Source organism: Podarcis vaucheri (assembly GCF_965113315.1).
Source record: "Podarcis vaucheri genome assembly, chromosome: 8".
Lineage (NCBI taxonomy): Eukaryota > Metazoa > Chordata > Lepidosauria > Squamata > Lacertidae > Podarcis > Podarcis vaucheri.
Window position 1 is genome coordinate 93,656,003 of NC_138766.1, and position 25,881 is coordinate 93,681,883.

A 25,881-nucleotide genomic window follows, 5' to 3' on the forward strand; every position below is an offset into this window, starting at 1 on the left:
GCGGATAGCAGCCTGTTCTGGGGGCTGAAATATATACACCTGGGGGGGAAATATATTTTTTTCTTTAGTTCCTCCCCCCCCCAAAAAAAAAACTTGGTGCGTCCTATGGGCTGGTGCGTCCTATGGGGCGAAAAATACGGTATTTTCCCCTTGAAAGAGACTCCAGGAAGTTCCCAGAGGTGACAATTGCGGAGCTGATTGTTGGCCAAGGAAAGCCTAATCCCACCACCAGACTTGCCATGGGGTCTGGACATGCAAAGGAAGTTCTCTTGTACTTTGGGTGGTGGGACTTCAGAGGTGTTTGCCTATGCTAATCTTATACCTGAGTCTTGCCCTCCCATGTCTGCTTATGCTAATCTTATACCAAGGACTTGTCTGGACATATTTGCCAAGAATAAACTAGTGTAACCCCTGTCTACCCCCCCCCCTTTGTGACATATCAGTGATGTATCAATGATGCTGTACGAACTGTATTCTGGGATATGGTGGGAAAGTTTTAAAAGTCTTTGTCACCCCATCCTCAGGGTTCAAAATTCCTCTTTGAACCTGTTGCGCAACAAACTTGGGTCTACAGCTATTTGCTCCGGTTGGTGGCTGGACTCCTTCCTTTATTCCGCAGGGACCCGCAGGCTCAGCCTGATGAGCTGGGTGACTGAGCAGCCTCACACCTAGATTTTTCCATAACAACACAGAGGAGAGGTCTATTGGTGGCCACTAGCCCCCTGTGCTCTGCCACCAGAGTCAGAGGTTGTAAATCTTTCTGAATGCCAGTCACTGGAAATGGTTGCCAGACTTTGGCACCAGTTTGGAGTGGACAGCGTTGGGTTTTGGGGCAATAGCTACGACCATGGGTTTGAGCAGCAATTGCTCAGTTTGCGGGATGCTGCGGAATGTGGAGTTTTAACAGAAAAACAGTACCAAACAATTGCAACAGTTTGGCACCGGTTTGGAGGGGACCCCAATTTTGAGGAGTTCATAGTTAATGTTAAGTACGAACCCCACATTTGATGTATCAATTGATCAGTTTTGTGGGGTGCTGCAAAACACAGTGATCCATTCGACGGTCATCTCCAGGCTTGACTACTGTAATTCGCTCTACGCGGGGCTGCCCTTGAAGCTGTCCCAGAAACTCCAGCAGGTGCAGAATGCTGCAGTGAGGCTCCTCATGGGGTCTCTGCCATGGGAGCATATTCACCCAGTGCTTTTCAAGCTGCACTGGCTCCCGGTGGAGTACAGGGTCAGATTTAAGGTACTGCTTTTGACCTTTAAAGCCCTTCGCGGCCTAGGACCCTCGTACCTACGGGACCGCCTCTTCCGGTATGCCCCACGGAGAGCCTCAAGGTCCATAAAAAGCAACACCCTAGTGGTCCCGGGCCCTAAGGAAGTCAGATTGGCTTCAACCAGAGCCAGGGCCTTTTCAACACTGGCCCCGGCCTGGTGGAATGCTCTGCCTCATGAGACAAGCGCCCTGCAGGATCTGATTTCTTTCCGCAGGGCCTGTAAGACAGAGTTGTTCCGCCTGGCCTTTGGCTTGGAGCCAATTTGATTCTCTCCCTCTCTTTCTTTTTTCTTTTCCTTCTCCTCCTGCGACGAGGCTACATTTTAATATTTTAATGTTTCAATATTTTAATGTTGTATTTTAATTTTGTTTTTAAGTTGTATTATTGCTTGTAAGCCGCTCTGAGCCCGGTCTTGGCTGGGGAGGGCGGGGTATAAATAAAAATTATTATTATTATTATTATTAAAACAAAAACAAAACCCCACCTGCAAAACTTTGGACTGGGTTTAGAGAGGATCCCAGATTTTGGGGTTCGTAGTTAATTTTCTTGAAGTGGCCTCTCTTGTGATCGAATCACTGCCTCTCAGCCCAACTGACCTCACAGGGTTGTTGTGAAGATTGGAAAGGAGAAGTGTGGACACCAACTTCCTTAGAGGAAGGCAGGATATAAGTCATGAGAGATACTAACCCATTTCCTCAAAAGGATATATTAGAATTACTGCGAGAGTTCAGAAACCAAAAACTCAGTGACCCCTGCCCAATTTAAAATCTAAATAAAACCAGTATTATTATTATTTTTAAGCTGCATGTTAAAACCTCTTTCTCTCTCTTCTGCTCTGGGTGGGGGAATAATTTCCCCACCCAGAGAAACATGTTCTGCTGCTGCCATGCCTCTCCTCCTCCTTTTCCCCCTACCTTCGTCACACACCTTTTAAGTTAACTTCAATATTTGCCCACTTTCTTTTCACTTGCTTCTCTGCTCCCATTCATGGAAAGGAACCTGAGCTCTTTCGACATAGGAAGGGCCCCTGGGATTGCGTCACCATGGGTGGGGGCTTCCCCAGCGACTTCACTCCCGCCAGCTTCCTCATAGCTGGGATGCCTCAGGCCATACGGACCCAGAGGAGGAAGAACAGGATGTGTACCTGGGTGTCTGTATGGTGAGTGGACAGATGGCAAAATCTGGGCACCGCTGGGTTCTCGAGGGCAGGGAGAGCCTGCCTAAAGTCTTTCTGCCTCTTTCATAACACTATGGACACGCAACGAAATTGAATGCTGGAAGATTCAGGATGGGAGGTGGGGAAATGTAATTTGTTGCGCAATGCATAGTTAAACTGTGGAACTCACTGCCAAAGGAAGCAGTGATAGCCGTCAACTTGGATGACTTTAATAGAGAAAAGTGGATAGAGAAAAGTTTTCCTTCCTCTCTCATAACACAAGCACTCATGGGCATCCAGTGAATTTGAATGCTGGGAAGATTGGGGACAGTTAAACTACACGGCACCTCGTTATCCTGTGGAACTCCCTCCCACAGGAAGCAGTGATGGCCACCAATTTGAAGGGCTTTAAAAGAGGGCTGGACAATTTCACGAACAGTAAGAGCTGTTAACAGTGGTACAGTCTCCCTCTCCTTCCTCAGAGGTTTTTAAGCAGAGGTTGGATGGCCATCTGTCAGGAATGCCTTCACCGAGATTCCTGCATCACAGGGGGTTGGACTAGATCAGGCACCTGCAAACTCGGCCCTCCAGATGTTTTGGGACTACAACTCCCATCATCCTTGACCACTGGTCCTGTTAGCTAGGGATGATGGGAGTTGTAGTCCCAAAACATCTGGAGGGCCGAGTTTGGGGGTGCCTGTTTGGGTCCCTTCAAACTCTAAGATTCTATGAGGAGAGGGCTATTGATGGCTACTAGCCAGGATGACAATGCTTTGCCTTCAGTGCTGGAGGCAGCAAGGGTTCTGAATCCCAGGTCCGGGAAGCCACAGAAAGGGAGAGGTCTCTTGTATTCAAATCCTGCTTGTTGGTTTCTCACGGATTCTGGTTGGCCACTGTGAGGACAAGATGCTGGTCTCGATGGGCTACTGGCCTGATCCAGCAATCTCTTCTGATGTTATTGCCAGCGTCAAGCATGAAGGTAAAGGTAAAGGGACCCCTGACCATTAGGTCCAGTTGTGGCCAACCCTGGGCTTGCGGCGCTCATCTCGCTTTATTGGCCGAGGGAGCCGGCGTTTGTCCGCAGACAGCTTCCGGCTCATGTGGCCAGCATGACTAAGCCGCTTCTGGCAAACCAGAGCAGCGCACGGAAACGCCGTTTACCTTTCCGCCGGATTCGAACCGCCGACCTTCTGATCGGCAAGCCCTAGGCTCTGTGGTTTAACCCACAGCGCCACCCGTGTCCCTGTGAGAACAGGATTCTGGTTTCAATGGGCCACGGGCCTGATCCAGCAATCTCTTCTGATGTTATTGCCAGCATCAAGCATAGGACTGGCTAAATGGCTTTCTGCAGGGATCAGCTCCATGGTCAAGATCCCCACAGGGAAACTGTTCCTGATCTGGCTGCATCTCCGCCCGACCTGCAGCTGATGTTACTGACATGTGCCATCAGGTGTAAGGCCGGCAGGTGTGGTTTAGGGGAAGTGACCTTGTGGGCTAAACTGGCCCCCACGCCAAGTCAGATTTGGCCTTTGGGCTGGAGGTTCCTGACCTGTGACACAACGCAGAGTTAATCTAAAGAATCAACAGGATACCGTCATGGCCTCTCACTTAAAGGCAAAGGTAAAGGGATCCCTGACCATTAGGTCCAGTCGCGGGCGCTTATCTCGCTTTCTTCGCCGAGGGAGCCGGCGTACAGCTTCCGGGTCATGTGGCCAGCATGACTAAGCCACTTCTGGCGAACCAGAGCAGCGCACAGAAACGCCGTTTACCTTCCTACTGGAGTGGTACTTATTTATCTACCTGCACTTTGACGTGCTTTCGAACTGCTAGGTTGGCAGGAGCTGGGACCAAGCAATGGGAGCTCTTAGGGGCATCCAAAAGAGGATTAGACAGATTCCCAGAGTGTAAGTTTACCTACGAGATCGTCTTGCTCCACATCTGCCCACTCAGCCGCTTCAAATGGTGGAGGAACTGGCTCATTTACAGCTGCCACATGATATCTGAACGGCATTTGTAAGGACGTCCTCTTTTAGTGAGGCAGCATCTATGGAACTCCCTGCTTCTTGACTCCAGGCCTTCATGATGGTCTTTCTGGCACCTGCTAAAAATATTTTTGTCGAGACAAGGCTTCCCAGATGCTTAGAAAGCTGGTGCCAGTTTTAATCTGTCCCCAGCCTACTGTTGCCTTAACTTTCTGAAAGTTTCACATTATGGTGTTTTCATGGTGCTGGAGGAGACTCTTGAGAGTCCCATGGACTGCAAGAAGATCAGACCTCTCCATTCTGAAGGAAATCAGCCCTGAGTGCTCACTGGAAGGACAGATCCTGAAGCTGAGGTGCCAAGACTTTGGCCACCTCATGAGAAGAGAAGACTCCCTGGAAAAGACCCTGATGCTGGGAAAGATGGAGGGCACAAGGAGAAGGGGACGACAGAGGATGAGATGGTAGGACTGTGTTCTCGAAGCTACCAGCATGAGTTGGACCAAACTGGGGGAGGCAGTGGAAGACAGGAGTGCCTGGCATGCTCTGGTCCAGGGCGTCACGAAGAGTCAGACACGACTAAACAACAACAACATCTGTATTGCTTGAACTTTTTCGTAAACTCCTTTGAGGGGTGTTGTTGTTTGCAATCAAGCAGGGTATAATTTTTACAAAATAATGGAAATCCTAGGGGTGTCGGCGGCTATACTGTCAATGTCACTGTGCCCTCGATTGGCAGCTGTCCTCCTGCCCTGGTTGTGGGTCTTCCAGAGTCCTGGGAGTCCTCTGGGACCGGCTACTCTCTTCCTGGAACTTTCTGTTTAGAGTTCCTGTTCCTGTTTAGAGCTGCTGAGATCAGAGTGCGGACAGGCAAACCGAAGTCTAAGACCTTGTCTTCACGCCAACTTCTCCCCTGTCTTGTGTGAGATATGATGAGGAAGATTGCAGGTTATATAAGAAATTTCGGCTTGAATCACCTCTGAACTGTAGTCTTTGGCTGACCTCCAGAAGTTCTCCTTGGCTGGTGTGAGGTCAAGGAGCAAATTGTCCCTCTTCCTGCAGTGTTACGGGATATCACCCTTCTCCAAATTACTGGAAACAATGAAGATGTGGCCCCGGTGTGTGGCAGCCATGAAAAAGGCAAATTCCCATGCTAGGGATAATTAGGAAAGGAACTGAAAATAAAATATCATGATGCCCTTATACAAATCTAGGGTGCAGTTGGAGTACTGTGTACAATTTCATTCGCCTCGCCTCAAAAGGGATATTGCATAGTTGGAAATAAAATAATAATAATAATAATAATAATAATAATAATAATAATAATAATTATTTATTATTTCTACCCCGCCATCTGGCTGGGTTTCCCCAGCAACTCTGGGCGGCTTCCAACAAAATATTAAAATACAGTAATGCATCAAACATTAAAAGCTTCCCTGAACAGGGCTGCCTTCAGATGTCTTCTAAAAGTCTGGTAGTTGTTGTTCTCTTTGACATCTGGTGGGAGGGCGTTCCACAGGGCGGGTGCCACCACCAAGAAGGCCCTCTGTCTGGTTTCCTGTAGCTTTGCTTCTCGCAGTGAGGGAACTGCCAGAAGGCCCTCGGCACTGGACCTCAGTGTCTGGGCAGAACGATGGAGGTGGTTACGCTCCTTCAGAAAAGGAAAGCTTCAGAAAATGAGCAAGGGGATGGAGTGACTCCCCTCTGAAGAAAGGCTGCAGCATTTGAGACTTTTTAGTTTAGAGAAAAGTCAAGCAAGAGGCAACATGGTAGACATTTATATAATTATGAGTTGCATAGGGAAAGTGGATAGAGAAAAGTTTTTTATAACACAAGAACTCATGGACATCCAATGAATTTGAATGCTGGGGAAATTTGGGACAGTTAAACTACATGGCGCCTCGTTAACCTGTGGAACTCCCTCCCACAGGAAGCAGCGATGGCCACCAATTTGAATGGCTTTAAAAGAGGATGAGACAAATTCATGGAGGAGGAGAGAGCTATCAATGGCTCCTAGCCAGGATGGCGCTGCTCTGCCTCCACAGCTGAGGGGCAGCAATCCTTTTGAATTCTGGAGACCCCAGGAGGGGAGAATTGTTTGAGTCCTGCTTGCAAGTTTCTCTTTGTGGGATCTGGTCAACCCCTGTGAGAACAGGGTGCTGGACTGATCCAACAGGCTCCTCTGACGTTATTACAAATCACTAGAGAAGTTTCTGGTATCTCAGATAAGGAATTCTCAGCAGCGATTCTTGCTAAACCTTTCTCCTGCCTTTCCCCTGGCTAAAACATCCATGCCATTCACTTAAAGTACATGGCTTCCCCGAAAGAATCCTGGGAACTGTAGTTTATCCCTCAAAGAGCTACGGCTCCCAGCACCCTTAACAACCTATATGTCATGGTCCGGTTCACGGGCGATTGAAGTCCTGGCAGGAGATGTCAGGACCGAAGGCAAGATGGCGGGGTGGGAGCAGGAACGGGGGTCCAGAAGCCAGGAGTCAGGAGCCAAGAGTCCGAGGGTCAGAGAGCCGGGAGTCCAGAAGCCAAGGGTCTGAGGGTCAGGAAGAAAGGAGTCACAAAATCAGGGGTCCGAGGTTCAAGGATCAGGAAGCAAGAAGCCAAATGCAGCAAGGCAGGAAGTGTGTTGCTGTGGCAAAGAGTCGAAGAAAAATGCTGACCTTATATCCCTTCTCAGCTGTTGCCACCAGGTGCTGTGAGTTACCAATTGGCCTCACCTGTGAGGCCGCACCTTGCCTCTTTAGAACAAACTTAGGAAGGCCCCAGTCCTGCAGAGTCCTATTGGTCACAGGGCCTGGCTCCTGCACACACTCCTGACACTATAGCTGCTGGGTTTCTTTGGGGGAAGCAATGTGTCTTAAATATAGGGTGCGGCTGTGGTGTGGCCTGAAGGAATGGCCCCCTGTTGACTGTTCATTCTTCTCCATGCAATCTTCTTTTCCATGCATCCATTAATACTGGCAGCCCAGCTGATAAACTGCACAGCCCATCCATCACCAGGACATGTTGTTACCTCCCTGGGCTCAGCTAGGTCTGGCCTGTGTGGCAACGGGCAATGTGCCCTGGCACAGACACACAACTCAAAGCTGCTGCTGCTGCTGCCACCGCCAGAAGCAGCCAGAACATTGCCCAATGGTGCTCACGGTCTCCAGATTATGCTGTGAGATGAAGCCAACGGCTTCGGCAGCGTTGGGGAGTGGATGTGGGAGTCGTAGAGACAGTGACTTGTACTTGCGGGAAGTTTCGGGACAGATAAAAGGAAGCATTTTTTTCAGCAGCACATGTTTAAACAGACAAAAGGAAGGCCTTTCTCCCACTGCGCCCAGTTAACCTCTGGAACTCCTTCCCACAGGAGGCCGGGATGGCCTCTAACCTAGATGGCTTTAAAAGAGGATGAGACAAATTCATGGAGGAGGAGAGGGCTACTGAAGGCTCCTAATCAGGATGGTTCTGCTCTGTCTCCAAAGTTGGAAGTAGCAAGGCTTCTGAATATCAGTTGCTGGAAGCTGCAGGAGCGAAGAGGGCTCTTGTGTTCAAATCCTGCTTGTCTGTTTCCAGCTGCCCACTGTGAGAACAGGGTACTGGCCTGATCCAGCAGGCTCTTCTTTGCCCTGGCGTGCTTCCTGCACCTTATTGCCTCTCTCCTTCCCCAGGTGGGAGCCCTTTGCCTGCTGCCTGCCCCCCATTATCAGCTGTTGACGCCAGACTTCTGCAAGAAGCGTCGATAACACACCTCGTAAATGCAGTCATGGGGCTCAAACTTTACCAGCTGGTGGAGTTCAGCTGGCAGTCACCTGGGTGCAAAGATACCTGAAGGGTGGAATAAACAAATGGCACGGTTTGAGGGTCAGCGGGTACCTAGTGCACAAAGTTCAGCCTCTCTGAGCAGATTAGATGCACAGCAGTCCAGTTTTAAAATCATCTATCCTTTCAGGGAGCATTCCTGCCCTCTTTCTCCAACCACAAAGCCCAGTAGGGCTTTTCAGGAGCGCCACATCTGTGCAACAGCCAGGGCAGAAGGCAGAGGTGGCACACAGAGATCTCTTGGCTACTGCTGGCGGATTCCACTTCTGCCCACTGGTGAAAGGCCAAGAGAAGCCTGCAGGTCAATGTCAACTCCCACCCAGCCATCCAGCCCAAAAAAAGAAGGTTGGCTTAGTTTGCTGGTTAATTAAGTCTGCTTAATTAATTAATTAATTTCAACAGGGGCAAATGCATGGTTCTACACTTACGCAGGAATAACCAGGTGCTTCTTTGGCGATTCCTCGTAGCCAAGTAAGATTGTCTTCCATAAACACGGTCTTAACAATGAGTCTGTAAGAGACTGGAGGCCAGTTCTGGATCCACACGTCCTTCCACAGTGGGGACATTGGTTTCTGAGCGGGAATTGATCATGGTGTGGATTTGCCAAGCATGCCTTCCTCTCAACACGTTTCTCCCTTGCATCCTGAGTTTGAGTGTCTTCAAAGCCCTTTACACCTTTGGTAAAGGCTGTTCTCCAACTGGAGCGCTTGCAGGCCAGTGTTTCCCAGTTGTCAGTGTGTATACTACTTTTAAAGATTTGCCTTGAGACAGTCTTTAAACCTCTTTTGTTGACCACCAGCAATACACTTTCCATTTTTCAGTTCAGAATAAAGTAGCTGCTTTAGAAGACAATAATCATGACCAGTCCAACATGACCAGTCCAACGAAGTTGATGTTGAAGAATCGTCGCTTCAACACTGGTGATCTTTGCTTCTTCCAGTACACTGGCATTAGTTTGCCTGTCTTCCCAAGTGATGTGTAAATTTTTTTGGAGACACCGTTGATGGAATCTTTCAAGGAGTTGGAGCTGGCGTTTGTAAGTGGTCCATGTTTCACAAGCATACAGTAAGGTTGCTAGTACAATAGCTTTGTAAACAAGCATTTTGGTTTCCCTGTGAATGTCCTGGTCCTCAAACACTCTGCACTTCAATCGGGAAAAAGTCACACTCGCAGAGCTCAGGCGATGCTGGATTTCGGCATCAGTGTTGGCCCTTGTTGAAAGATAACTGCCCAGGTAGGATAAGTGAATGACATTTTCCAATGTTACACCATTGAGTTGGATTTATGGTGCTGCAGATGCACCTGACTTGGCAGCAGTACATGTGAAAAGTATCTAGGCATCTTGGTGGACCACAAGCTAAACATCAGTCAAGAGTATGATGCAACAGCAAAAGTTGCAGCTAATGCTATTCTAGGCTGCATCAACAGAAGTCTAGTGTCTAGATCAAAGGAAGTACCGTATTTTTCGCTCTATAACACGCACCCAACCATAACACGCACGTAGTTTTTAGAGGAGGAAAATCCGTAGGCATGCCACCCGTAGGCATTCCCTCCATAACACGCACAGACATTTCCCCTTACTTTCTAGGAGGAAAAAAGTGAGTGTTATGGTGCGAAAAAAACGGTAATTGTACTGCTCTATCCTGCCAACCTAGCACTCCTGCCAACCTAGCAGTTCGAAAGCACGTCAAAGTGCAAGTAGATAAATAGGTACCGCTCCGGCGGGAAGGTAAATGGCATTTCCGTGCGCTGCTCTGGTTCGCCAGAAGCGGCTTAGTCATGCTGGCCACATGACCCGGAAGCTGTACGCCGGCTCCCTTGGCCAGTAAAGCAAGATGAGCACCGCAACCCCAGAGTCGGCCACGACTGGACCTAATGGTCATGGGTCCCTTTACCTTTACTTTATTCTGTCTTGGGCAGACCACAGCTGGAATACTGTGTCCAGTTCTGGGTGCCACAATTTAAGAAAGATGTTGTGCAAAGGAGGGTGTGCAAGGGAACCTGTGCAAAGAAGGGTGACCAAAATGTTCAAGCGTCCGGAAACCAAGCCTTATGAAGAATACTTGAGGGAGTTGGGCATGGAGAAGAAAATAACGAGAGGTGATACAGTATTTGAGAGCAGTACATGTGAAAAGGATCTAGGAGTCTTGGTTGACCACAAACTTGACATGAGCCAACAGTGTGACGCGGCAGCTAAAAATGCCAATGCAATTCTGGGCTGCATCAATAGGAGTATAGCATCTAGATCAAGGGAAGTAATAGTGCCACTGTATTCTGCTCTGGTCAGACCTCACCTGGAGTACTGTGTCCAGTTCTGGGCACCACAGTTCAAGAAGGACACTGACAAACTGGAACGTGTCCAGAGGAGGGCAACCAAAATGGTCAAAGGCCTGGAAACGATGCCTTATGAGGATGGAGAAAGCTTGTTTTCTGCTGCTCCAGAGAAGTGGACACGGAGCAATGGATCCAAGCTACAAGAAAGAAGATTCCACCTAAACATTAGGAAGAACCTCCTGACAGTAAGAGCTGTTCGACAGTGGAATTTGCTGCCAAGGAGTGTGGTGGAGTCTCCTACTTTGGAGGTCTTTAAGCAGAGGCTTGACAACCATATGTCAGGAGTGCTCTGGTGGTGTTTCCTGCTTGGCAGGGGGTTGGACTTGATGGCCCTTGTGGTCTCTTCCAACTCTATGATTCTATGATTCTATGATATACATTCATCCATACATTGTTTTATCCATGGGTAGGCAAACTAAGGCCCGGGGGCCGGATCCGGCCCAATCGCCTTCTAAATCCGGCCCACGGATGGTTAAGGAATCTGTGTGTTTTTACATATGTAGAATGTGTGCTTTTATTTGAAATGCATCTCTGGGTTATTTGTGGGGCATAGGAATTAATTCATCCCCCCTCCAAAAAAATATAGTCGCCCCCCCCCCAAGGTCTGAGGGACAGTGGACTGGCCCCCTGCTGAAAAAGTTTGCTGACCCCTGTATTATCTGTATGCTGCCTTTCCATAGTTCAAACGATGTTCAAGGTGTCTTGAAAAATGAACAAAATTACTAATTCTAAACGTGACAAAAGCAGTCATGGGCAATAAATAAAAGATCAAGAAGTACACATGCAAAGTAAATCATAAGCTCTAAAATAAAGATACAAATAAGTAATTTGTATTACTTATCCCCCGCAAACAATACTCCAGCCCAAGCAGCCTCAGCTTCTGCAGCTGGAGTCAATCAGGGACCCATTCTTCCAGCCCAAGTGGGAAATGATTGTGCTGTCGGCATGCTGAATAGAGCCAGTGGCGTAGCGTGGGTTGTCAGCACCCGGGGCAAGGCAAGTAATTTGCGCCCCCTAACCCGTGGATTTGCGCCCCCTAACCCCCAGATGTTGCGCCCGGTGCGGCCGGCCCCCCCTGCACCCCCCACGCTACGCCACTGAATAGAGCCCATGGCTCTTTTAACATGCTCTTGAGAGACCAGAGCAGCTCTGCTTTCTGAGATTTCCAAGTGCAAGGCAACTCCGGGCCTATATAAGTCCTAAAGAGCACCTGCACCATCTGGTGGTCACTACCTGATGTGACCACTTCGGTCGGTTTGACTAGTATTGTATTCACAATAGCAGTTAAAATTGAAGCAGTTAATACATTTCTGGGTAGCAATGAGCACGCCTGCTACAACGTCTGAAGCCAGAGCTCCACGTTCAAAGATGCCTCACACTTGCCACATTTTGTTTCTGCTTTTCCTTTTTCAGAAGAGATTTCCACCGAAGGACCGAATCTCAAGTTCTCAGTGCAAACGCCTTACATTTCCAACAGGTTGCCATACTTACTGCCAGGCATTGTTGATGGGAAGCTTGGCTTCTATTTTCCACCATGTGATAAACTGCAAGAGAAAAAAGAAAGTTCGTTACTTGGTGCAGCTGATGCTATTAACAGGCTTACAACTAACTCCTGCTGAACAGAGTGAAGAGAGTGTAATAAACAAAAATCTGCCCTTATTCCCTTATGGGGGACATGGGAGCCCATATAGAGTCCTTATATAGGTTCCCTATTGGTAGGAGAAAATAACAGAGGCCAACCAGAGAATATTGAGAAGCAAAGCAGCTAGTAAGCCTGATCTTTATTGGACTGTTGCAACAGGGTGCTCCCCTCACACGCAGAAGGAGGAGGAGGACCCCGAACCAAGGTGTGCCCACCCTTATATAGATATTTTAAATTGTCTTCCCTGGTGCTCAAGACAACCCCCCCAAACATCATACCTACATCACAGAAAAGGCGGTCTACAGCAGAAATCTGAGTGCGTTATTTATCTCCTGTCTGGCAAGGTACCTGTTAGTGCTCACTTGATTGGATACCCTGGGGAGCCTGGCCAGTCTTTTGTAATGATAAATACTGAGTTCCTGAGCCAGGTCACAGGCTCACCCAATTCATATACAGACATACCCTTAAGACAGGATTTGTGAACAAAAAGACAATGGGGAGGCTTTTTCATTTTCCTTTGATCTTGCAGAGAAATATTTGAGGTCAATTTGGGAGGGACAAAATGGTTTCAGGGCTTTTTCTGTGGGGTTTCAGACATGTGGTTTATATATGCCGTTATGAACATTTTATATATATATATATATATATATATTTGCTTTCGTAGATTTTCACGGGTACAGGAATGCAGGTTTTGGTGTCTTCGGGTGTCTTCCCGTGTAAGAGTCGGGGTGTCTGGGCGACGTTTCGACGAGGTCTCACTCGTCATCTTCAGGCTGGTGCTTTCGGCTTCTTGTTACTGGAACAAAAAGCCGAAAGCACCAGCCTGAAGATGACGAGTGAGACCTCGTCGAAACGTCGCCCAGACACCCCGACTCTTACACGGGAAGACACCCGAAGACACCAAAACCTGCATTCCTGTACCCGTGAAAATCTACGAAAGCAAATATATATATATGTATATATAAAACCTTAATTTTTTTATTTTAAGAGAGGATCCCATTGAAGACAGCAGCATGGAGCAGTGCCAGATTTACAATTTACATATAAGCTAAACAACCTATAGCTTAGGGCCCCGTTCTCTTGGGGCCCCCCAAAAAAATTCACTATTAATATACTTCTTCTTGATTGTATTTCAGTTCCACAATTACTTTGATAAAATACATATTTTGTGATGTGCAAATGGCTTGAGATACCTATGAGGTCCATAAATGAGCATATAGCATCTATTCAACCCAAAAAAGGGGGCAGTTTGCTGCTGACGAAGGAGAGCTGGACATAGAAAGGGCCCCGTTCCCTTCAGGCGCTGAGGGCCTCGTCCAACCTCAATCCGGCCCTGCGGCTGGCCTACCTCGCAGGCTCGTTGTGAGGGCAGAAACGTTCCTGCGCATGCGCGAGAGCTCCTTGGGCTAGAAATGCTCAAGCAAGTAAACTGATAAATACCTATGAGGAAAGGAAAAGCGGGCGGGGAGCGAGCGTCGCCGCGGGGTCGGTCTAGATGACCCTGGTCGGCGCCGGGCCCCTTTGCGCGAAGGCGGCGTTGAGGCGAGGGACTACAGCGCCCACAATGCACCGCGCGCGGCGGCCGAGCCTCGCGAAGGGCCGGAAAGGCGGGCCAAGATGGCGGCGGCGGCGCCTGCTCTGAGGCGGAGGCCCCGGCGGTGAGTCCTGCCCCGGGGGGGGGGAGGCGGGAAGGGAAGGGAAGAAATATTCGCCTTATTATCGCTATTATCGTCATTATTTATTAAATACCCGCCCCTCCCTGTGAGGGAGTGCGGGGTCTGGGGTCTTTCCCTCCCCCCCAAAAAAGATACTCCTTCCCCCCCCCCATTCGCTTTGGGGTTGAGGGGGGGCGCCCCATGGAGCTCAAAGTCCAAAGGCAGGCAGCCCCCCCCCGGGACACGCTTCTCTGCCCGTGTTCACACACACACAAACCAGGGGGTGGACTAGATGTCCCTTGGGGTTCCCTTCCTAGCCCTCCTCCTCCCTCCTCAGTTCCATTATTGTATCCTGTGAGAGGCCTTGATCGGGAGGGGGGGTGGGGGCGGGGAACATGCGGGCTTCCTCGCTTTTTAAGGGTATGTGTGAGAGTTCTTCTTTATCAATAATAATAATAATAAATTATTATTAATTTAATTTATTTATTTAATTTATTTAATTATATTTAATTTAATTTAATTTAATTATAATAAATTTATTATTTATACCCCGCCCACTCTGGGCGACTTCCAATTTTTTTTAGATCCAATTTATTACTTTTATAATAACCAAAAAAACCCAAAAAAGAAGATCACAATCAAAAATTTAAATCATTCGCCTTCATTGACTTCCCTCCACTCCCCCTCCTGGTTCCATTGTTTTATACTTATTCATGCATGTCCGTCAAATCTTATATTCTTAGCAGTCCAATTTTAAAGCCTTGTTCATGTCGTTACAAGAGACCTTTAGAAGTTTCATGTAAAAGCCTGCACACAAGGCTTGCAAAGTGTGCATGAAATATCTCCCCCCTTTTTAAAAAAGAATCAATGTCCCTTTTCTTTCTTGGGTTTCCAATGATCTAATATGTCCTGCATATAGTTCCTATTAATTTGATTCTGAATTGATTTTAGAATGGATTGATTTTAGAATGCATTTTGATTAATAGATTGTGATTTTATGTTAATTGTGTTACTTTTACTGTTAACTGCTCTGAGCCTGGCTTTGGCTGGGGAGGGCGGGATATAAATAAAATTTTATTATTATATTATTATTATAGTTCATTAATTTGTTTTGCCAATCTTCTTTTTCTTCTCTGTGAGAGTTTTTCTGATGGGGGGAGTGTTGAGTTTTTGTATCTGAGCCCCACTTCCTCCTTCCCCCTATCCGCCTTTCTCTCCCCTCCACCAAGTTGGAGTGTAAACCTGCTCGCCAGTAGAACCATTGCCTCCCACCTCCCAAAATGGGGTTCCTGTTTCTTTCCAGGAAGCGTTTCTTGGCGGTTTCTAAGCCATCTGTCCTGGATGCTTTCATTGAGATTCCTGCGAAGATGCTAGAATATTTAGAAATTGCAAAACTGACTGAGAGAATAAGAGGAGACTCAAATCAGGAAACCAGTAAAGATAGGACAATATTCAAAGAATATCTTCAAAAGTACAGTCGAACCTCCGTTTACGTAACCCTCTAGTTACGTAAACTTTGGGATGCATGCGCAGCAAACCTGGAAGTATTTTACGAGGTTTCACCGTGCATGCATGCGCAGAAGCGGTCCTCAGGTTGTGGAAACCTCAGGATCCGATCGGACCCCCGGAATGGATCCTGTCCGCAACTGGAGGTACCACTGTACTGTGATAATGCAAAGCTCCTGACAAATTTTGATCGAATCTTGAAATATAAGGAAATTACAAAAGTCAAAATTTTCCTGATAAGTAATGGGAAAATAATAATGAAGTGCGTATAGAACAATAAGATGTAATAAGTGCAATGAGGTGAATCAAAAGTTACAGTGTGTGTTATGCTAAATGTGTGATGTTGTTAGTTTATGGTCTGTTTAGGTTTGGGGTTTTTTTGGTCTATATTCGATGTAAATTGTTTTGCAAAAAAGAAAAAGAAAAAAGAGAGAGATTCCTGCATTGCAGGGGGTTGGGATGGATGACCCCGCGGGGTCCCTTCCGACTCCATGATTCTGCCAGCATCTGCTTGCTTTGTTTCGGTTTTAAAAGCTCCCTCGCCGCCTAATGGTTAAAAACTCCCAAGTGGTGAAGTTGGGACACCCCTTGTCCCCCCAGGGTCTCTGCAGAGGGAAGTGTGCGCAAAGAAGGAATGCTCCAACTTCTTCTTGCCCCCCACTTCCTGCTCTCTTGTGGCAACTCAAGAGCCTGGGGCTGCCACCCTCCTCTGCTGTTAGAATGGCAGAGTTGGAAGGAAAGGGCCCCCTGAGGGCCATCTAGCCCAACCCCCTGCAGTGCAGGCAAAACATCCCTGGCAGATGACCATCCAATTTATGCTTAAAAACACCTCGCTGCTTTCCAAAAACACAGACTTTTGTGTCTACACTGAAGGGGTGTCTTGGTATTGCTAAGGGAACCTGGTGAGCAAAACCCAGCATGGCAGAACACCCTTGGTTGTAGGCAATGGCCTTAGTAAGGCGGGGCAAAAATCACATCTGGCTTTTCAGGATATTGCCAGAGAGAACAGCTAACCGTGAATTACAAGAAAACCAAAGTCATGTTTTTCTCAAGAAACTATAGGGTCCCTGCATGGCGCATGTACAACCAACTAATTGAGCAGGTCACAGTTTTCAAATATCCTGGCCTTATTTTCCAGTCTATGGGGTCATGGGGAGCAAATGTGCAAAAGAAAAAGCGTCCCAAAGCGCCAAAATTCTGACAAGCTTTTTCCGCACAAAAGGTGGTAAACATACACCATCAGTCCTGGAAGTGTTCCAAGCTGAACCCCTAGCATAGCTATGATATGGGGCCCAGGTTTGGACAGGCACTCACTTTGGATCTTGATTCAAAACCCTAAAATGTGTTTTTTATAAGTGACTTTTTATTTCTATTCTTTATATATCGTATTGTTGTTTTATTGCTATGGCTGATGCAAAGAAAGATTCAATCAATCAATCAATCAATCACATCTCGGCCAGTCTCCCACCCCTGCTCTTCCTTAAGATTTGCCAGCCTCACAAGAACTTCGTGACTTTGGCTAGCTCAGCTAGCCTCGAGTTCTTGCATATCTGTGTATGAGATGGCGCCCATTTCACAGATGGCACAGTAACCTCTTCTGTGCTCTGCATTGAATTGATTCAGACCTTGTCTTTAGGCACTAGTGAGTGAGTGGAGGGGCAGAGGGCTTCTTCTTCCATCCTCTGCGCCCCATATGGAAGCCTAAAGGGGTGCCTTCGAACAGAAGCCCCAACCTCTACACTCAGAGTACGGCTGGTAGAGGGGAGGCTGGGCTTTCCATCCCTCCTCTGATAATCTCCCGGCTCACTAGTAACTTTGCAGACTTTTTTGTAAAGTTTTTTCATTTCTTTTTATAATGTATCTCTTCCTTTTTGGCCATCCCTCGTAGCCAAGTAAGATTGTCTTCCATAAACACGGTTTTAACAATGAGTCTGTAAGTGACTTCAGAGGCCAATTCTGGATCCACACGTCCTTCCACAGTGGAGACATTGGTTTCCGGGCAGGAGTTGATCATGGTGTGGATTTGCCAAGCGTGCCTTCCTCTCAGCACGTTTCTCCCTTGTGTCCTGAGTTCGAGTGTCTTCAAAGCCTGTGACACCTTTGGTAAAGGCTGTTCTCCAACTGGAGCGCTCGCAGCCTAGTGTTTCCCAGTTGTTGGCGTTTATACTACATTTTTTTAACGGAGAGAACAATTGTAACTGCAGACGAAAATTAAAAGAAGAAAAGCAAAACTCTAGAATAGGCATGCAGAATGAGTACAATTCATCTTCATTTCATTTATATACAGCTTTATACTTTATAGAAAAAATCTCAACATGGTTTACAGCCCATTAAATCATCAAATTAAACAACCCAGAATAAAACAAATTCAGGCTTCGAGGAAAACCTTGCAGATCCTTTCCTAAGTGACATTTTGCTTTCCCCTTATTTATTTACCTGCCTCATTTATATAGTTGCCCCATAGCAGAAGTACTCTAGGAAGCGAATGTTAAAATAATGAAGTCCAAGTAAAGACTATCAAAGTTATCAGGTTATGAATATTTGTGGCCATATTGCCAAGGCTGCTGAATGGCTGAGTAAAAGTGCATTCCCTTACCTCTCTTTAGCTACCGTACTTGGATTGTTGGTGAGAAACAGCTGAGAGGTAACTACCTTTATTCAGCCTTATGGAACAATTTCCTATTGTTGCTTCACTATAGAACTCTTCTCAGCCAAGACGGTTTCTTTAGGTCCTAAGGAACAGGTATTTATTGTCTATAATCCACAATACGCTCTCAGCTTTTTAAAAAAGTGCAGCTGCCAGTATCAGTGTATCCTGGTGGAGTTTAACAGCGCATGATGTTGCTCAGGGTTTTTCTCTGGAGACTGTGCTACAATTGAAGTGACCCCAAGGGACTCCTCATCTCTGGTGAATTGTCAGGCAAGTGCTGTCGCTGCGTGCTTGTACAAGCCTGCCAAAGTGTACAAATAGCTTTCTGCATTAAGTTTTCCGCTAATGAAGTTACCAGTGATACAGTTTTCTAAAACATTTGGTTGCCCAGATCCCTCGAAATGTGATCTTCATACCTAGAATCATTTGAAATGTTCTGCCCTGAGCACAGGTAGCTCTTTGGAGGTTAAAATAGTTCTAAATTGTTGTGGTTTTTTTCAACCTTCTAAACTGGAAAAACGCTCCGGGGTTTGTTGGCACTGTAATCACAGCAGAGGCAAATGACAGTTCTTCCGTGTTGCGAATGAGGCTGGCTCTAGGGCTGTGCCCTTGGCTGCATAATTCTGTGCCGTCCTTCCTCTCTGAGGAACTGGCGCACTAAGATCCTGTGTGTCCTGCCAAGGTGGGTCTCTCTCTCTCTCTTTGTATCAGTGACAAGGCGTGGAGGGACAGGGGCTGCTTTGTTCTCCTTGGGGTGATTGTCAGGACTTTGGCACAGCTTTGGGTGACAGTGCGGGTACTTTGTAGCGTTGGGTGGTGGTGATTCTAGGATTTTGTGAGATAAAATGATGGCACGGAGTGACAGTTTCTCTGATGGTGTAGTGGGAAGGTCATTGCAGGACGCGGTTTTTGCCTCTAGAAAAAATTGTGCAAGGCAGGAAGGATTTTTTAAAAAAATCTACCTTAAACAGTTCTAGGAAAATATTGTTGGGAATTTCTAGCTGGGCATTTCAGAATTTTTTCCACAAAGAAAAGAACATGTGGTTATGGAACAAAGAATAAACCATTCTTTTTTTGAGCATAGTGTTGGAAACCTCTGTTACTGAAAAGGATGCAAAGATCCAAACTCATCTTTGATGAAGAAACATTAAAGTAAGGTATTTCCCCCCCCCCCAACTATATTATTATTACAAGCTGTCATTAATTTTAACTTTTACAGCTCCCACAATGAATATTTTAAAGATTGCCGTTCTTTTTCTCCCTTTTCTCTATTCACATGATGTCTTGAAAAGAAAATGTATTTTGAGGATTTCCCCCCCTGAAAAGATGGCATTGGTGCACTGTTTAAATTGGGGCATTTAAACAAAAACTCATTTTTTTTAATTCAGTGAAGGTTGTGATTAAAAGTCAGATAAGGCAAAAAGAAAACCATAATTGGATGGAAAGCCAGTTAAACGCATGGCTGCTATATAGGTTAAGACACACAGATTGCTCTGTATTCTACATATGAGGTGATGCAGATGGCATGGCCTTTCCTAAAATAATATAGTTTTGTCTTGTAGCAAGTAGAGTAGGAAGTGTAGTTTTCCAGTCAACTATCTGTCTGGGTAGATAGCAGATTGCACCTCTGTAATAATGAATACGTAGTCTTTAGACAATTTTAAAACCATATTCCAACCCCCCCCCCCCCGCTGTTAAGACAGTTTTGTAAGCTTGTTATGTAAGGTTACGGTGGCACTGGGGTGAATCCTGGCCTCCAGAGTCCCAACTCCAACTGTCCATTAGTCCGTGCAATTTAGATACTGTCTTTGAGTGAAGAAGGGGAACTGGCGACAAGCTTTCCTGGGTACCGTATGATGCATCCGTGCGTTAAGGGATATGAACTGATTGCTTCCCTTCTGACTCTTTCATTCAGTTAGTTCTTGTCTGTCACTCTGCAGTAAAAAATAAACATATGTTGGGGTCACCAGAGCAGCAGAATCCTCACAGTTGCTGCAGATTCCAACCTTTTGGTTCCAAAACTTCGTATTTAGTTGCTCTGTAAGAAACATTTGTAGACTAAAGGAGAGCAGATGTAGCTTAAATACAGATGTAGTTTAAATGCTCCAGAACGTGAGTACAGTGGTACCTCGGGTTAAGTACTTAATTCTTTCCGGAGGTCTGTTCTTAACCTGAAACTGTTCTTAACCTGAAGCACCACTTTAGCTAATGGGGCCTCCCGCTGCTGCCTTACTGCCGGAGCACAATTTCTGTTCTCATCCTGAAGCAAAGTTCTTAACCCGAGGTATATTTCTGGGTTAGCGGAGTCTGTAACCTGAAGCGTCTGTAACCTGAAGCGTATATAACCCGAGGTACCACTGTACCTGATGAGTGAGTCTGCTGCATCGCACCCATGTGGTGGGAAACATGAGCCCCAGGTAGTGGAGCATTTGACTGGATTTTAGATCATCAGAACAACTGCTTGTAACATGCTCTAGTACAAGGTGCCCTATGGCCTAGATGCTGCTGAGCCATAAAATCCCTAATCTAAGTCAGTCCATCTGAGTATCAGTTCTAGGGTTCTCAAGCAGAAACTCCCAGAAATTAACAGCTCAAGTTATTAGCTGTTGCGTGAGTATTTAAATCTTCTGTGTCCTATCCACGTGGTTGCATGTCCTCCTCACACATTTTCGTTTCGTTTTGCCTGCAAAATAAATATTTGAAAGGCCAGCAGTAGATGAAACACCATGAAACCCATCCGGTTTCTTTATGTCTCAGTCTAACTTACTTAGCAGGGTTGTTGTGAGGACAGAATTCTACAATCCAGTGTACGCTGCCCTGTCAAATCCTTGGAAAAAGTGGACATGCATTTGATAATGTAATTTCGCTACTAGTAATAGAACTTGTTGTAAGGCAGTTTTTGTTTAATGCACCTTAGCGCATCATCTGTCCTTCATGTTGTTGTTGTTTAGTCGTTTAGTCTTGTCCGACTCTTCGTGACCCCCTGGACCAGAGCACACCAGGCCCTCCTGTCTTCCACTGCCTCCCACAGTTTGGTCAAACTCATGCTGGTAGCTTCGAGAACACTGTCCCACCATCTCTGTCGTCCCCTTCTCCTTGTGCGCTCCATCTTTCCCAACATCAGGGTCTTTTTCAGGGAGTCTGTCCTTCATAGTCTGTTCCATTTCCACATTGCTCCATCCACCAACGACACTGCAAGCAATAGCCTCCAGAAGATCAAAAGAGACTACGAGGCTCTCGGCAGGAAATTGAAGCAACTAAATGCACAAATTGTCATCTCATCTGTCCTCCCAGTTGAACGACGTGGCCCAGGGAGAGAGGGGAAAATAGTGGAAGTGAACAGCTGGCTTCGCAAATGGTGTAAACAGGAACGGTTTGGATTCTTAGATCACGGACTGCAGTTTCTTGAAGATGGACTTCTGGCAAGTGATGGGCTGCATCTCACAACGGTTGGGAGAAATGTTTTTGCAAAAAATCTCAGAAACCTCATCAGGAGGGCTTTAAACTGACTAATGTGGGGGAGGGAGACAGTGCTCCTGAAGGTAGGAGTCTATCAATTAATGAAGATGATCATCCAAATGTCATAGACCAAATGGAGCAAACAGCACGCGGACCTAGTGGTGGGAGGAAAAAATCCTTAAATAAGAGACACGGGGGAATGATTAATGGACTTCAATGTCTGTACACTAATGCGCAAAGCATGGGAAATAAACAAGATGAGCTTGAGCTCTTGGTACAGCAAACTAAATATGACATAATAGGCATCACTGAAACCTGGTGGGATAAGTCCCACGATTGGAATGTAATAATGGGGGGATACAATCTATTTCAGAGAAACAGACCAGACAAGAAAGGAGGAGGAGTGGCGTTATATGTCAGGGATGTGTATACCTGTGAAGAGATCCAAGATTTAGATCCTCAAAGCCAAAGTGAGAGCATTTGGGTCAAAATTAAGGGAGAGAAGAATAACAGAGACCTCATTGTGGGAGTTTACTATAGATCCCCAAGCCAAACGGAGGACATAGATGATGCCTTCCTGGAACAGATGGCCAAGCATGCAAAAGGAAGGGAGATAGTAGTAATGGGGGACTTCAATTACCCAGATATTTGTTGGACGTCAAACTCAGCCAAGAGCATAAGGTCAAACAGATTCCTCACTGGCCTTGCAGACAACTTCATTGTCCAGAAAGTGGGAGAAGCAACAAGAGGAACAGCCATTTTAGATCTGGTCCTAACCAATGTTGATGACCTGGTTAGTGGGGTAGAAGTGGAAGGATCATTAGGCGCGAGTGATCATGCTCTTCTGAAGTTTACTATACAGCGGAAAGGAGTAGCCAAGCATACTAGGACTCAATTTCTTGACTTTAAGAAAGCCGACTTCATAAAACTTAGGGAAGTGCTGGGTGAGATCCCATGGACAACAATACTAAAAGGAAAGGGAGTTCATGATGGCTGGGAGTTTGTTAAGAGGGAGATACTAAAAGCACAACGTCAGGCAATACCAATGAGACGGAAACATGGAAGGTGCCTAAAGAAGCCAGGGTGGCTATCTAAAGAACTTTTAACTGAATTAAGATTAAAAAAGGATGTGTACAAAAAATGGAAAAGGGGGGAAACCACCAAAGAGGAATTCAAACAAATAGCCAGCACGTGTAGACACAACGTCAGAAAAGCTAAAGCACAGAATGAACTCAGGCTTGCTAGAGAGGTTAAAAGCAACAAAAAAGGCTTTTATGGGTATGTTCGTAGCAAAAGGAAGAACAAAGAAACAGTGGGGTCACTCAGAGGAGAAGATGGTGAAATGCAAACAGGGGACACAGAAAGGGCTGAACTCCTCAATGCCTTCTTTGCCTCAGTCTTCTCCGATAAAGAAAACAATGCCCAACCTGAAGAATTTGGAGCAAATGATTCAGCAAAGGAAACACAGCCCAGAATAACTAAGGAGATGGTACAAGAATATTTGGCTAGTTTAGATGTATTCAAGTCTCCAGGGCCAGATAAACTGCATCCAAGAGTATTAAAAGAACTGGCAGATGTGATCTCAGAACCACTGGCAGTCATCTTTGAGAATTCCTGGAGAACAGGCGAAGTCCCGGCAGACTGGAGGAGGGCAAATGTCCCTATTTTCAAAAAGGGGAAAAGAGAGGACCCAAATAATTACCGCCCAGTCAGTCTGACATCAATAGCAGGGAAGATTCTGGAGCAGATCATTAAGCAAACAGTCTGTGAGCACCTAGAAAGGAATGCTGTGATCACCAATAGTCAGCATGGATTTCTGAAAAATAAGTCATGTCAGACTAACCTGATCTCGTTTTTTGACAGAATTACAAGCCTGGTAGATGAAGGGAATGCAGTGGATGTAGCCTACCTTGATTTCAGCAAGGCATTTGACAAGGTGCCCCATGATATTCTTGTAAAGAAGCTGGTAAAATGCGGTCTTGACTATGCTACCACTCAGTGGATTTGTAACTGGCTGGCTGACCGAACCCAAAGGGTGCTCATCAATGGTTCCTCTTCATCCTGGAAAAGAGTGACTAGTGGGGTGCCACAGGGTTCTGTCTTGGGCCCGGTCTTATTCAACATCTTTATCAACGACTTGGATGATGGACTCAAGGGCATCCTGATCAAATTTGCAGATGACACCAAACTGGGAGGGGTGGCTAACACCCCAGAGGACAGGATCACACTTCAAAACGACCTTGACAGATTAGAGAACTGGGCAAAAATAAACAAGATGAATTTTAACAGGGAGAAATGTAAAGTATTGCACTTGGGCAAAACAAATGAGAGGCACAAATACAAGATGGGTGACACCTGGCTTGAGAGCAGTACATGTGAAAAGGATCTAGGAGTCTTGGTTGACCACAAACTTGACATGAGCCAACAGTGTGACGCGGCAGCTAAAAAAGCCAATGCAATTCTGGGCTGCATCAATAGGAGTATAGCATCTAGATCAAGGGAAGTAATAGTGCCACTGTATTCTGCTCTGGTCAGACCACACCTGGAGTACTGTGTCCAGTTCTGGGCACCACAATTCAAGAAGGACACTGACAAACTGGAACGTGTCCAGAGGAGGGCAACCAAAATGGTCAAAGGCCTGGAAACGATGCCTTATGAGGAACGGCTAAGGGAGCTGGGCATGTTTAGCCTGGAGAAGAGGAGGTTAAGGGGTGATATGATAGCCATGTTCAAATATATAAAAGGATGTCACATAGAGGAGGGAGAAAGGTTGTTTTCTGCTGCTCCGGAGAAGCGGACACGGAGCAATGGATCCAAACTACAAGAAAGAAGATTCCACCTAAACATTAGGAAGAACTTCCTGACAGTAAGAGCTGTTCGACAGTGGAATTTGCTGCCAAGGAGTGTGGTGGAGTCTCCTACTTTGGAGGTCTTTAAGCAGAGGCTTGACAACCATATGTCAGGAGTGCTCTGATGGTGTTTCCTGCTTGGCAGGGGGTTGGACTCGATGGCCCTTGTGGTCTCTTCCAACTCTATGATTCTATGATTCTATGATTCTTATTTTTGTGCAAGGCAAGATGTGGCCTGAGAGATACCCACCTGCATTTTCCATTGTTTTTAACCTCTGTCAGAGCAGCAATATTTTAAAAGAAATGTTTGAACTCTGCCTTTATGTTTGGGGCAACCAGCAACAGCACATGGTCAAGCTAGCTAGCTCATTTTATGTATGTTCATGGCTTCTTCTTCTTCTTCTTCTTTTGGCCTTTGAGGTCTGACAGTCATTAAGATTGAATTTTGATTATGGTATGGCCGATCACGAAGTCAGAGGCATTAATTAAAGCCATGCTGCTCATTGGCAAGACAGCAGAAGTGTACCCACAAAAGCCAGGGAAGCTGTTACATAATTGACACCACCCACAGACATAGTTTCGCTTCCTCTGTTGTGTTCCTTTGCTTCTTCTGTACACGTGCCTTCTTCCCACAGTTGTGCAAAGAGGCATTTATCTTTTTGGCTTTGTCTCAAAGGGCAAAAAAGGCATGAACGTACATAAATTAGCTAGCTAGCATGACCATGTGCTGTTGCTGATTGCCCCAATCATAAAGGCAGAGTTAAAATATTTCTTTAAAATATTGCTGCTCTGACAGATGGAAAATGCAGGTGGGTATCTCTCAGTCCGTCCATCCCCTGCCTTCATGAGCTCTGTACAAGATCACATTAAGAAAGGAATGTCAGAGGGGATGCATGTTGATTGTGAGGGATGCAGAAAATATAGTTCCTGTGTAGAAAACTAAGGCATAATTCACCTCGGAGTTCTGTGCAAACTCCTCTGCGGCTCTCAGGAGCTTCAGAAAAACTGTGGTCATGCCCTTGCTCAGCTTTTTTCCATTTCATTGGGACTTGTGCAGAGAAGGGAATTATCCAGTTGAAGTGCATCCTATTTCTCTACTTGAAAGCTTCCCCAAGGCAAGATTTAGAAAGGTTTGCACCACTGAACTCTGGCACGTATGCAGTTGCTCCAAACCCTACACTGAAATGTATTAATAACCAAATTTAATAGCGTTAAGCTTAATAACTAACATTAAAAAGGTAAAGGTGGTTGTTGTTTAGTCGTGTCCGACTCTTCCTGACCCCATGGACCAGAGCACGCCGGCACTCCTGTCCTCCACCGCCTCCCGCAGCTTGGTCAAACTCATGCTGGTAGCCTTGAGAACACCGTCCAAACATCTCATCCTCTGCGGTCCCCTTCTCCTTGTGCCCTCAATCTTTCCCCCCTGACCATTAGGTCCAGTCGCGGACGACTCTGGGGTTGCGGCGCTCATCTCGCTTTATTGGCTGAGGGAGCTGGCGTACAGCTTCCGGGTCATGTGGCCAGCATGACTAAGCCGTTTCTGGCGAACCAG

General features: G+C 46.4%; 2 protein-coding genes across 3 annotated transcripts in view; one reads left to right on the plus strand and one right to left on the minus strand.

Annotated features, from left to right (window-relative positions):
* Positions 1-13,613, minus strand: part of SLC39A4 (solute carrier family 39 member 4) — a 70,265-nt gene extending 56,652 nt beyond the window's left edge. Inside the window, exons 1-2 of the mRNA XM_082235617.1 lie at positions 13,559-13,613; positions 12,060-12,112 (exon numbers count right to left, since the gene is read on the minus strand). Coding sequence (XP_082091743.1) covers positions 12,060-12,112; positions 13,559-13,598 — 93 coding nt within the window. The 5' untranslated portion in view covers positions 13,599-13,613. The remainder of the gene's footprint in view (positions 1-12,059; positions 12,113-13,558) is intronic.
* Positions 13,614-13,758: 145 nt separating this feature from the next.
* LOC309539394 (protein EFR3 homolog A) overlaps positions 13,759-25,881 on the plus strand; it is a 58,893-nt gene continuing 46,770 nt past the window's right edge. The window contains exon 1 of one of the 2 annotated variants that reach the window (XM_082235576.1): positions 13,759-13,868. The gene's annotated coding sequence lies outside the window, so the exon portion shown is untranslated. Of the gene's footprint in view, positions 13,869-18,094; positions 18,115-25,881 lie in introns of those variants that run through there. The other variant, XM_082235577.1, reaches the window with a different exon arrangement.